The sequence below is a fragment of the Opisthocomus hoazin genome, chromosome 9 (genome assembly GCF_030867145.1).
Source record: "Opisthocomus hoazin isolate bOpiHoa1 chromosome 9, bOpiHoa1.hap1, whole genome shotgun sequence".
NCBI classification, from domain to species: Eukaryota; Metazoa; Chordata; class Aves; order Opisthocomiformes; family Opisthocomidae; genus Opisthocomus; species Opisthocomus hoazin.
Genome location: NC_134422.1, coordinates 11395126 through 11408609, shown reverse-complemented (window position 1 = coordinate 11408609; position 13484 = coordinate 11395126). Strand labels below are relative to the sequence as shown.

At 49.8% G+C, this 13484-nt stretch overlaps 1 protein-coding gene across 2 annotated transcripts in view; it reads right to left on the bottom strand.

Annotated features, from left to right (window-relative positions):
* Positions 1 to 4504, bottom strand: part of OSBPL11 (oxysterol binding protein like 11) — a 47524-nt gene extending 43020 nt beyond the window's left edge. For both annotated transcript variants that reach the window (XR_012764974.1, XM_075429762.1), the window contains exon 1: positions 4342 to 4504. Coding sequence is in view for 1 of the 2 variants with exons in the window: in XM_075429762.1 (XP_075285877.1) it covers positions 4342 to 4481 (140 nt within the window). In the remaining variant the exon portion in view is untranslated. The remainder of the gene's footprint in view (positions 1 to 4341) is intronic.
* Positions 4505 to 13484: the final 8980 nt, after the last annotated feature.

The window sequence follows — 13484 nt, the reverse complement described above, 5'->3', positions numbered from 1 at the left end:
AAACACTTCCACAGTCTAGCTCAAGTCTCACACGTTATGCTTCCACGTGTTTGAAGTGCAAAGGCTTGTCAGTCACTCTCCAAGTTAACTGGGATCAGACTCAGAAATAAGCGTTTCCTTTAAAACACATTTCCTATGGGATCACTTCATGAAGAAGAGCTCACGATCATCTCGAAATGCAGCATTAAAACATACTTAGGTGTTTCAGCTACCAGTTCTTCTGCTACGTTATCGCATGCTGACCTGCTCAAACACAGAGGACTGAATTAAGGTCAGTAATTGTTTGCTCCCTTTTTTAGTCTTTATGAAGGGTGCTTACATTGTATCAACTGCAAAATAAACAAAGCCCTTAGAAGAAAACAGGTGACCATTTCACTTGCTCTACTTTTGTTATCCTTTTGCACTTGATACAAAAAAATTACAATGTTACTCTTTTTGCCAAAACCCTCTCTGTGCTGTTTGTTTGCATTTGGGTGCTTACTCCCAGCCTCTCTTACTCCAGCCCAAAGCCACATCGAGTAATTCTGCAAGAGAATCTGCCTTAAATTGATAACCTAATGACAAACAGAAGCCACTACACACATCTTAGTCTAGCAAGCTGACTCCTTTCCTTAGAAGCTACTTTCACCCAAATGTTTTTCTATATTAATTCACAACTGTGAATAACCCTGCAGCACTTCAGTAAACTTTCAGGAACAACTAACAAAAGTTAACTTGCTTCCTTAAAAAAAGAGCAAAAGACATAATCTGTGGCATTTTATAAATATATATATGGCTAAAACCATAGCAAATAGATGCTAAAACCATTTCAGAAATAAGGAACAAAGGCAGTTATCTACAAAAATACACGCAGAATTGAAAAGGAAATAGGTTTTGAAACCTAACTTGTAAGCTTAAAAATCATTTGGGAAATTCATGAACATTTTACATGTATTTCTCCTAGCAAGGGAAGAAATGCTGGGAATCCTTTTAACAGCAGCTGTATTGATTTATGTCTTTGAGAGCAGAATCACTAAGAAAAATGTAAGAGGATGGCACATTAGCATGTCTCCAACTGGGAAAGAGAATCTTGTTTCTCTAGTCAACCATGCTGCTTTGAACTTCTAATTTTGTAGATAAATGAGAACCAGTCATTGCAAGTCAGTTCTCTCAAAATTATCCGAAAGCCCCTCAAGCCCTCCAAAAGCCCTCCCTGAAAGCCTCAAGGCTGAAAGGACTTGTTACACTTCTCTGGCACGTACTCCAACCAGCTCGCTATGTAGCTCATAGACACAGATTCTGCTTTCTGGTTGTGAAATTTTAATGTTATTTGAATGACTATGATTCACATGTCACAGAAGTACCTGGCCAAAGCTGTCTCCCTTCTCTCACTGCTTTGAAACTCTTCTATTCATTCAACCTAGAGCAAGGCAAAAAGCACATGAAGACAGCCAAGAGTAAAAGCAGAATTGCTGAATGCAAATAATTCTTTATAAGGGCAATGCTACACTTACTTCCTAGCCTGATTACTGCCGAAAATAAAGAAGCTGTTTTGAAAACAGCTTAATTTACTTTATCAAATAATCTTTCAATAATTTGAAGTTATTTGGAAGTCTCATCTCATGGTAAATGTTTTCTAAATGAAAACAGGGATAAAGAATTTCATGTGCAGCACAGCCTCTCAGGCTCTCTTTATCTATTTAACTGTAAATTAACATTCACGCTAGTCCTGACACCAGCCAGGAAGACACAGCCGAAGGTTGGTTGCTCTCAGATGCTTTCTGACCTTGATCATGTATTCAGAAGTAAACAAGATCATTTCCTGACAGATGTCTAGAAGAGCAGTTTCTCAAGAACTCTCAACTTCCATTAAGTGAAAAAAAAAAAAAAAGCAAGCATCTTCCCGCCCTCTGAAGAAACAGAGCCCTTACAAATTTCAAAGGAGGCACTGCTGCACTGGCTGCCTAAAGTCACCATACACAGGCTACGAGCAGAAAGTCTGCAAAGAGGTTCAGCTGTATCTCTACACCATCTGAAGTGTCCAGCAGCCCCTGGCTGTCTCTTCTTCTCCACTATGATAAACGTTTGGTCTAACTCTATGACAGCTATTTAAAAATCTCCCTATTATTCCCCGACAAAAACACAAAGTTAGACTTCCTGCTTCATTTTTTATTTTGTAGACATGCACTCTACCCCAAGGATGAATGACTTCCTGCCTCCAAGAGATTCACTTTTCACTATTTCAGTTTCCAGCAGTGCTGGAGATTTAATTTTTTCCATAGTCGTAATTCCCCATTTGGAGCATTAAAGTATCAAGTACCTGTTGTCCCATTTGTCTGGCAACTATGCTACAGCTGTTTTGACAAGGTGCTTCACCAAACACAGAGCTATACTTCTGCACCAGATGCAATCTATACTGAGCAAGTATGTCAGGACCCTACTTCTGCCAAGCTGCGTGACCACGCATCGCTCGTGCTCCATGCTACAGGAGGCAAAGATCAAACTTCCACCAGCACCCCCCAGCAAATCTGTTTCTAAACTCCATCCTTTAGATACTAATTTATTATTAGAGGGGTCTGTCTTGTGACAAATAGATTTTAGAATCGAAGTAATCCACAAAACAAAAACTAAGCTACAGCACCCCATCCAGGAGAACTTCCTAGGGAAGCAGGGGGGAAAGGTGATATTTTGTGGGTAATTAGATATCGAGACAAACGTAGGAGTAAATAATTGATCCCCAACAGAGCAGAGATTAACAGTGAGGTAACTCAAGTGTCCACACTAACACAATTAGCACATTAAACTTGTCCCAGTGATCTAGAAAGAAGAAAAAAAGAAATAATTTGCACTAGAGTAGTAGAGCAAATAAAACCAGATATTGATAGCTGCAAGGAACAACACAGGCAGTTCCCACTTGCAGCTGTCAAGCCACCGAACTGGCTGTCACTCAGAGTCAGCTCAACTTCTGCCCTACAAGCCACAGCACGGAAACAGGAAACAAAACACTTGGATGGATAATTTTAAAAAGTGGAATTTCACTGCATAGCACTGAACTGTGACGACCACCTCAAAACTACTATAGCAAAAAGGGCTTCAGGCAAATCAGGCATCTCCTTCCTTCCACTGCCTCTGATTCCACATAAAAACAGAAAATATTCCATTTTGATTGCATAAACTAACCCCTGTGTTTCACATGGACAGCAAGCGCTTGGTCACAGTAACAACAGCTTTCATTAGAAAATTCAGAGTTATATCTGAATCCAGAATTTAATAAGAAAAAAGTTTAGAAGCGACTGGAAACAGCGGATAAGACAACCAACAACTGAATCTGACGAAAAGCTTTCCCTTTTAAAACAGCCTGAAATATCCGCCCTGAAATCACCACTTTTCTTTCTGGCACTAGTCACCAAAAAAGTAAACCACTCATGACCCAGATTCTCAGCGATGACCGAGCTGTTCGCTCGCTATCAGAGCCACCAGGCGCTCGGTGCCCGTGCAGCCAGGGCCCGGGTGCTGGTCTGCCCGAGCCACCCGACGCCCTCCAGCCCGCGCCCCGCACGCGGCTGTACCACGCTCCGCGTCTCGCCGTCTCCGCACGCGCCAAGCAGAAAGCCAGTCCATCTGGGCTGGCAGATGACGGCGGCCTCGGAGAGGCTCCATTTGAAGGAGAAGTGTGCAAACTTCGCCTAGCAGCAGCGTTTTCAACAGCAACATGGCAGAACTCCAGCTGAGGACGAGAGACCTAAAAGCAGAGATTCGGGAGCCTCACCGGCGATGCGCCCGGGCTCGCTATCAGCGTGCGAGTGGAAACTCTTTCAGTCGGAAAGCACATCAGAAAGAAAGGGAGAGGGAAACCCTGCAACCCCTCGAACGCGCAGGGAGGTCATTCCAGGGAAGCGTTTCAGCTTGAGCTCAGGTCAAGCTGATGCTGCGTGCTCAGCTCCCCCCGCTTTCTCTGCTCCCCTCTGCTGTACCCGAGTAACCGCCCCGACTCCTGCCCAGCGCAGCCGCTCCTGAAATAACTCAGATACGGCACAAACTCCGAGAAAGCCTCAGCAAACAGACTGCCATTACAGAGGACACGCCGAGCTGCAACCCGGCACCGGCTTCGCTTTGTGGAAAGGCTGGAAAGCGGCGGAGCAACCCCTCGGCAGCCTCCAGCCGGCCTCCCGCCCGGGCACTCGGGCAGCGGGGCCGGCCGGCAGCCAGGCCGGGTGCCCGCCGCGCCCAGAGGGCACCAAGGGGGCCAGCGAGCGGCTCAGCCGGGGCCGGAGGAGGTGTCCGCGTCCCCCCGGCGCCGGGGCAGCCGCGCCGACGCCCCACGCTGAGGGCAGACCCGGGGCCTCGCCCCGCCGCGCCCACCTGTACTGCCAGCCCTTGGCGCCGCGGCCGCCGCTCTTCCCGCCGCTCTGTCCCGCCGCCGCCGGCTGCTGCTGCTGCTGCTCCGGCTTGCCCTCGCCCTCCGGCCCCTTCATGGCCGCCGCGGGGTCCGCGCACTGCATGGCGCCGCGGCTGCCCGCCCCCTCGGGGCGCCCCGGCCCAGGGCGGGCCGCCCGCCGGGGAGGGAGGGAGGGAGCCCGCCACAGCGGCCCGCTCAGGCCGCGCCGGGGCCCGGCCGCGCCCGCCCCATGCGGGCTGCGATGGCGGCGGCTGCCGGCACCCTGTGCCCGGCTCGGCTCGGCTCCCCGCACGGCCGCGGCGAGCTGGGCAAACCCGCCCTGCCGCTCCCTCACCCAGCGGCCCGGCCCGGCCGCCCCTTCCGGGTCAGCGCCGCCGCCATCTTTAGTGCGGGCAGCAGCGCCCACACTGGGCCTCCCACCGCCGCCATCTTTAGTGCGGGCAGCAGCGCCCACACTGGGCCTCCCACCGCCGCCATCTTTAGTGAGGGCAGCAGGGCCCACGCTGGGCCGCGCACGGCTGCCGCGCTTAAAGGGGTAGCAAACCTTTAAAATAATGCTAAGCTCGTGGCTACAAGCGTTCTCCCCCAAAAAAGAGAGAGGAGTCAGAAGAGTGAGGGGTCCAAGCTGCCTGCTGTACAGGTTGTTGCACGCCGGGATGTGGAAGCGCTCGCTGGGGTCTGGCGGAGACCCGTAGACAGGGCCCAGCCCAGCCTTGGCGCAGCCTGGCCGTGGGAGGAAAGGCGTTTTTCCCCCTGTTTTTCCTCCCATTACTGCGCGTGGGCAGCAGCTAGGCAGGTTTTTCTCCCATCACAGGATGACAGCAGAGCTAACTGGGAGAGGCTGGTTCAGTCAAGCGTAATCCTGCAGGCCAGGCGTGGCCCTTGGACAACCAAAACTTCACGGACTGCGGGTGTGTTATTTCTTAAAACCAGAGGCAGCGGATCCTTGTTCTGGCTTTAATCAATCGGAACATGAAGAAGAGGAGGGCAGAATTGGACATGGCCATGGTTAGCCAGACTGCGCCTCTGCTCTGCATCCCGTCTTACTCAAACTCCCTCCTCCTCTCTCCAGTGCATTTTTGATACACCTGTAATACTATGAACAACTGAGGTACCAAAGAGGCTAAAAATGCCCTATGTGAGAGTCTACATGGAAACAAAAATGTAAAGGAGAACGTATTTCGGACAAACAGTTTACCTATAGCATCCCCCCCGCTAGCAGCTTCGTACCCCATGAAGGCTGCCCTGGCTTTCCCACCTCCTACCAGCACACCCCCATTTTCCCAGCGACGTTCAAAACATCTTTGCCTTTGGCTGTCAAATGAGGATAGGACGTTATGAGCATCGTGTCTTTAAAATGTATTTATAATGGGAGGAGTGGCGGATACACCGGCAGGCTGTGCTGCCATGCAGCGAGACCTGGACAGGATGGAGAGTTGGGCAGAGAGGAACCTGACGAAATTCAACAAGGGCAAGGGCAAGGTCCTGCACCTGGGGAGGAACAACCCCATGCACCAGTACAGGCTTGGGGTGGACCTGCTGGAGAGCAGCTCTGTGGAGAGGGACCTGGGTGTCCTGGTGGACGACAGGTTGACCATGAGCCAGCAGTGTGCCCTGGCACCCAAGCAGGCCAATGGGATCCTGGGGTGCATCAAGAAGAGTGTGGCCAGCAGGACGAGGGAGGTTCTCCTCCCCCTCTACACTGCCCTGGTGAGGCCCCGTCTGGAGTACTGCATCCAGCTCTGGGCTCCCCAGTTCAAGAAAGATGAGGAGCTACTGGAGAGAGTCCAGCAGAGGGCTACGAGGATGATGAAGGGACTGGAGCATCTCTCCTACAAGGAAAGGCTGAGGGAGCTCGGCTTGTTCAGCCTGAAGAAGAGAAGGCTGCGGGAAGACCTAATAAATGCTTATAAATATCTCAAGGGTGGGTGTCAGGAGGATGGGGCCAGACCCTTTTCATCAGTGCCCAGCGACAGGACAAGGGGCAATGGGCACAAACTGAAGCACAGGAAGTTCCGTCTGAACATGAGGAAGAAGAACTTCACTCTGAGGGTGACGGAGCCCAGGGAGGTTGTGGAGTCTCCTTCTCTGGAGATACTCAAGACCCGCCTGGACAAGGTCCTGTGCAGCCTGCTGTAGGTGACCCTGCTTCGGCAGGAGGGTTGGACTAGATGACCCACAGAGGTCCCTGCCAAACCCTACCATTCTGTGATTCTGTGATTCTGTGATTCTGTAATCTGGCTCTAAACCAGCCCATACCCATCCCTCCTTGCCAAGCGCACACGCGCGTAATCTCAGCGAACAGACCACAGGCGAGGGCTGCCTGTTGCACCTACACCGATGAAGTCCCTTACAGAGACACAACATATTACCACTGCACAGCCATAAAATCCCCCACTTCTGGACTTTTTCAGAAGCACACTTGTCACTGCAGGGGAAAAAAGGGCCTTTTTCAGCTGTGTTTTTCTCCTGTGGAACCACAAGAGAGCAGATGAGCAGAGTCAAGGTTGTCCATCGAAGAACATTTTAGCCAGAGCGGCACTACTCTTGCTGTCTAAACATGTTAGTTCCTCCTCTGCCAATCGCTTCATGTTTTAATTGAAAATATAATATAATTGCATTGTATCGTAGTGCATGCCAACATCACTGAAATTTTCCTAGGGAAATTTGAAGCAAAAGCAACCTGGGCAAGAATCCCGTTTCTGTGTTTTATTTCCCCCCTGCCTGAGGACAACCGGTCCCAACAAAGACACAGCTTCACCCACGCTAGACCTTTTGTAACCATCACAGATGGTCGGTAGGACGTTCCCCCACCAAGGACTTCTCCAACACCCAAGACAGGACAGCGGTCCTTACTGCGTGTTTCTGCAGCCCCTCAGCGTCTGATCCCTGAGCACTGGGCCGTAAACTCAGACTTGCTTCCCCCACGCTTTTGATTTTTTCTCTGAAAAAAAATGTGTTGCACTCGCAGTACCAGAAGCTGTCGTAAGATGGCATTGACAAAATGCTTAACAGCAGAGAGGCTAGCGGCGCGCACCCACGTTTGCTAAGGACTCGGAGTTCAAGCTGCCTTTTGTCTTTAGTTTACAGTTTCTAGCAATTACAACATGTGTTCGAGTTCACTGCTCTCCGTCTCCTTCTCCAGTTATAATTTAGTGGCTCGAAATGACCAAAAACCCCACCCTGGCCCTTGCCAGGCTGGTGGAGGGAGAGCACCGAGGTCCCGCAGCAGTGCTCTGCCTGCAGCCTGCCTGAGCCTTGCCGCTGGCTGTGATTTCGGGGTCGGGAGGAAGAACTCGGGGCGAGCTGCAGATCTGGAGGAGGAAAGAATGAAAAGGATAACACATGTTTATCCACACTTGTCAAATCAAATCCGATTATGGCTACAAACTGAAGTGGATCATATTTTATTGTAACTCACGTTAAAGGAAATTCGCCAAATTTGCCATAATTTATCATTCTTTTAATTTTAGAAAATTTTCAAGGATCTGATCAAAACCAAGTAACGCTCTCGTTGATTTCTTCTGAAGCTTATAATCTGGCTGTACATGCTTCGCATTTCTTCAGATCAGTATCATTGCTTCAGAGCAGAAAGTTCTATCCATGTCCAACGACTAAACCTCTACAATCCAGCGTATTTTCCATCACCTGTGCAGTTACAAAAATTGGTTTGTTCTTTTGTTTTTTTAATAGAAATGATGATACAAGTTTTCTACCTCTCCTTTGTCAGTTGGATAGGTTTTCTTTTCCCTGACCTAAAAAAACCCAAACCAATTAGTTTAACATAGTTTTAAATCTGTCCTCCCCTGGTAGCTGGTGAAGATAAGCAGTTACTGCTCCTCTCTGCTGAGGGAACTACATCCTCTGCAGGCATGCGGAGGGATGACACCCGGCCTGGGGAAAGAAAGACAAGTGCAGCCCGCCTTTATCGCACCAGGAGTGCGAGTTTTCGTAAGCATTGCTGAACTGGGGGAGCTGCTGGCTAGTGAGAAAATGTCCAGAAAAGTAACACTGCTAATAACGCTTCACATCTGCATTTGTTAATTGTACAATTGTACAATCAATGGTTCTTACGGTTAGATTCTTTCTCAAGGCCACTGACGCTTGAGTTCATTAATAGTCTGGGAAACATTTTATGTTTTCTGGGCTCTTGTCCTGGGTTTGGCCAGAACAGGGTTAATTTTCACCGGACTCCAGGAAGGGGCACAGCGGGGGGGTGGGAGCTGACCCCCCCTGGCCAAACAGAGCCCGGTGTTCCATACCTTGTGCTGTCACGCTGGGTTCCGGGGCGGGGGTGCGGCGCGGCGGGAACTCACGCGCGCGGCTTGGGGGGGTGCAGCGCCAGTGCTGTTCGGGAGAGCGGCTGTCTGGGTCGTGCGGTTCGTTGTTGTGTTTTCTCCTTATCTGTACCGTTGTTGTTCCTGTTTCCCTCTGTTTGCTGTTCTGTTAAACTGCCCTTATCCCGACCCACCAGTTTCTGCCTCTTTCTTTCCATTCTCCTCCGCACCGCGGCGGGGGGAGGGGCGGCTGCGTGGCGCTTTTGTTGCCGGTGGCAGCCAAACCCAAGACAGCTCTTCTACGTAAATAATGTGAAAGAACTTCCTATTCTTACTAAGAGTGAAAGATGCCTGCCTACTAAAACTGTAGGTGCCGTGACACAAGGACAAGAAAGGAAGTTTGGTTAAAAGAACAGCCTTTCTCCTTCAGCATACTGACTCCACGGCTGTATTCCCCTGACCGTAGGTGAAAATGGCCAATAAGGTCAGGTAAATGTACTACAAATTATTTCAGCCTCCAGAGTATTTTACACTGCAGTGATCATTTGAAAGAATGCCTTGGTTTTGGAGCTCTGCAGATACCACAGAGTTACTGGGTCTGTGGCTTTGCTGTAACCTCACATGCACATGAAACACTGCTCTGTTTGACATGCGGGATCTCTGGTGCTTGCCTTTAGTCGTTATTCATCAGTCCTTCTGCAGCCTTAATGAGACAAAACCTTTTTTCATTTGGGCTTTTCAGTCACTGTCAGTCATCAGCTATTTTGCTTGCTCGTCTCTGTCAGTCCCTACACATCGCATTCTGCTGTGCTGCAGGTCCGGCCGAGAGCACCAGCCGCGCAGGCGGCAGCAGCTCACATCGCCTGCAAAGCCTCCCTCCCCGTCCACAGCCCATTCGCTTCCGTCACGCTCACATTTGGCACCGTTTCCAGTTGCACGCAGTGTGACTTTGCACCGAGTCACGCTCCGGGCTCCGGCATTACATCACCCCAACACGATCCTGGTGTGGAAATGTAAACCGGGGCAGCAGCAAAGGCTCCGTCTGGCTGGAAGCTGGGAGCGTAATCCCAGTAGCTTCGCCTCCCTGAGGCACCCTCTGAGGTAAGGGCTGTGCCCTCAGCAAAGAACAGGACTGAAGGACCTCGCGTCTGCCTCCAGAGCAGCTTCTCTGGAGTTGCTGCCTACGTGCTCCTTGTTTTCTTCAATGCTTCTGTGTGGAAAGAGGCTTGCCACAGCCTGGAGCTGTTGTCCTCATGCAGCCACGGCGCTGCGTAAGTAGCAGAAGACACTGCTCTGCAGTCACCACACAAGAGCGGAGGCCACAGCAGCCCCATCCCTCTCCACACCGGCATATTGCGATCAGCACGCTCACGCTGCCTTTTATCTTTTAGACCTTGAGAACCTACAGTTCTGCCCACCACCCAGCCCCACCACCTGGGAACGGTTAAAGCACTTGCACCCCTTCTTGGCAGGGACTTCCAAGTCCCCTCACAGACGAAAGCTTGTCCTGGAGAAGCAGTTTGCCATCACCAGCAGGAGATAACCGTGTTATGACCAGAGTTCGAGGCATTTCTGTAGCCACAGCACCGATGAGCACTTTGTCTCGGTCCCTCTGCCTGCGCTTGCACGGCTGCCCAGCACAAAGCAGTGGGGTTTCTGGAAGCAGGCATGGCTTTAATCTGTCAGTCTGCCAGAGCTGCTGCTGAGAGCTGGTTGTGTGTCCTTGGTCTTTTCCGAGCACCGTCCCTCTGCTTGCTCAAGACACACAGGGACACCTCGCTGCCCTTTCTCTCCAACTGGTGAGCAGGCAGAGAGCTCGGGGTGTTGCCTCACCACCCACTGCAGCCAAATGCAAGCTGTTCTGGCATAAAGGGTGATGGCTGGAGCCCATCACCTCTGTCTGTCCTTCTGCGCCATGGGAGGGCTCGCCTTCTACCTTGCCTCAACAGTTCCCAGGAACTCTGCTCCATGAGCTCCAGGGGATCTTTTCCACCATGTTACTCACCCCCATAGAGAGTGAAACAGAAACTGCTTCAAGATAGCCCCTAGTCAAGCCCTTAGTGTGGGGAGCTCAAAAAACCACCCATTCATCTGCTCAGGGCCTGACTCCCTCTTCGATAAGTGTAGCCACAAGTGAATCCGTCACTGCAAAGTCAGCCCTGCAGCACTGTGGGACCACCCACCAAGTTCTCCACATGGGGAACGTGAGCGGGTACCAAATAAGCAGGGCTGGGTCACTCCCCTGAGCACGTGTGGACCTGGTGTAGGGAGAGAAAAGAAGGCGAAGGAGAGCACATCCCCTTACCACCGGCCTGGGTCTGGCGTGTGCTCGCCAGACACAAGGGGAGGGTGCGCTGCGGTTGTGGTTGAGGGGCTTCCCACCTTTTTCATCCACCTCATGGCCATCTCCAGCCTTTCTCTAAAGACTTTTGCTGCCCTGCCCTATGGCACAACATGGCATTGCTGCCTTCAACTGTTCCACAGCTCACTGTTAGTACTGCTTTCCTCCCTGACTCTGAATTTTCTGAAAAGTTAATGTGTTTTTATTAATGCCTCCAGCACCCTTAACAGCTGCAGAGTGTTCTTCAGTTCTTCAGTCACTAGCCCCTTCTCCTAGCAGCTTTTCCGTGCCAAACTTTACTCCTACACCCTTTTTCCGCATGGTTTCTATGGCAACATGACTATCTCGCCATCTGCTGTAGATCCCCATTATCATGTTTAGCAACTTCTTATCTCAGTCAAATGCCATTTCCAGGTGTATCATGGTAACAACATAAGTTTGGAAACCAACCCAAAGCTCTTGGTAATTTCTGTAGGCAAACCTGTCCTTCATAATTTGACTGCGCAATTTCTGTGTAAGCTCTGCTTGTGGGACACCGACATTGAGCTCATCTCGTTACCAGATCTCCTACCTGTATCTGCACATTCTAACCAGTTCAGCATCCGTTTCATAATTTCCAAGTGACATCCTTCCATCTCATTGCAACCTGTGCTACCTACGGAGTAGGTATATTTGGATTCTGGAAAGTCTTTGTAGGTCTGTTGCCTGGGGTTTGACATCTATTTTATAGAAAACTAACTGTAGTGTTTCTCTTCCAGCAAATGCATTTTTCAGTTCTGCTATAATCCTGTAATATTTTGCTTCTTCTGAAAACCTTCTCTGTTGGATTACAGAAAGCCCTAAAAAGTACAAATGGTTTACAATTGGCCTCTCAGTCTGTTCTGCCTAAATTCCTAAAATTACTTGGAATTACATAGATTTCTATAGGACTAAAATCCAGTCTCATTTTCTGCCAAGTACCTTTTTGGAGAACTGATTTAAGTGTGGAAGAGAAATGTTCTTCCTATATAATCCGATCAGAACCTGCAACAGAGAACTAAATAAAAGCAGTGGAATAAAAACTTCACTGTTGATTTGTTTTCTAGATCCTGCGAGTCAGTAAAAGCAGACTGCAAGAAGTCCACGTGGAAGCTGTAAAGCTGTAAGTAATATGGACTGTCAGCTCTTAGGGACATAAACTGACGTTATTTATTGGTACCTAACATCCTGGAAAAGCTGCTTTGAGGTATTACATGCCACCTCAGTAGAAATGGTTATTCTTTACTACTTATAGTTAAAAGTAATTAAGCATGCAATAATTTAGTGTTTGTACATATACATTTAAAATATAATTCAGGGAAAGCTTATGTGCAGAAATTTTCCAGTGGAGAACAAAGAGGCCTGTGGCATACGTGTAGTTTTGGTGCTCACGCCATCCCCCGAGCTGTCTGGCGTCAGGTGAGGGTCAGGCGCAGTGCGTGCGTTTGGGCAGAGCTGAAGTGGGAGGTTTTCAACGGTCTGCAGACCTCGGCCAGGGTAAGGTTTCTGTGGCCACTCACAACAGGTGGGCTCCTCTCACATGCCCAAGCTGAACTTGGAAACCCTTGTTCTGAACTCGACCTACCCCAGCCTTAACTCAACCCATGGCTCCACAGGTGAGAAAACTCAGCGTTTGCTGCCGAGTCCTGCTGACATCACCCCGCAAGGCTCAGCAAAGAAAGTTCAATTTTCTGCTCCTCTTTCCCTAAACTCTGAAGCCTGCATTCCTAGAGATGCCGAGGAGTGATGCTGTCTGGTCATCACCCTAAGGAGTGCAAAATTCATGTTCTGCTTTTCTTCCGAGTAGTCACAAGACAGAAGAGGCTCCCTAAATCTTACTTCTCACTCAAGAGATCAGACAAAGGCAGAATATTACTTGTAACTCCATATGCCCACACAGGATGTGAACTGTGATGCAGTCAGTGCAGGACATCTTAGGAATACACAGAAAGCCTAGAGAAAAAAAGGAGAAGGGACTGATATGCAGAGAAAACTATCCTTCAAACATCCCAAATTAAAGGTACAGAATCACAGAATCACAGAATCACAGAATCACAGAATAGTAGGGGTTGAAAGGGACCTCTGTGGGTCATCTAGTCCAACCCTCCTGCCAAAGCAGGGTCACCTACAGCAGGCTGCACAGGACCTTGTCCAGGCGGGTCTTGAATATCTCCAGAGAAGGAGACTCCACAACCTCCTTGGGGAGCCTGTTCCAGGGCTCCGTCACCCTCAGAGTGAAGAAGTTCTTCCTCATGTTCAGACGGAACTTCCTCTGCTTCAGTTTGTGCCCATTGCCCCTTGTCCTGTCACTGGGCACCACTGAAAAGAGCTTGGCCCCATCCTCCTGACACCCACCCTTAAGATATTTATAAGCATTTATTAGGTCCCCTCGCAGCCTTCTCTTCTTCAGGCTGAACAAGCCCAGCTCCCTCAGCCTCTCCTCGTAGGGGAGATGTTCCAGTCCCCTCAT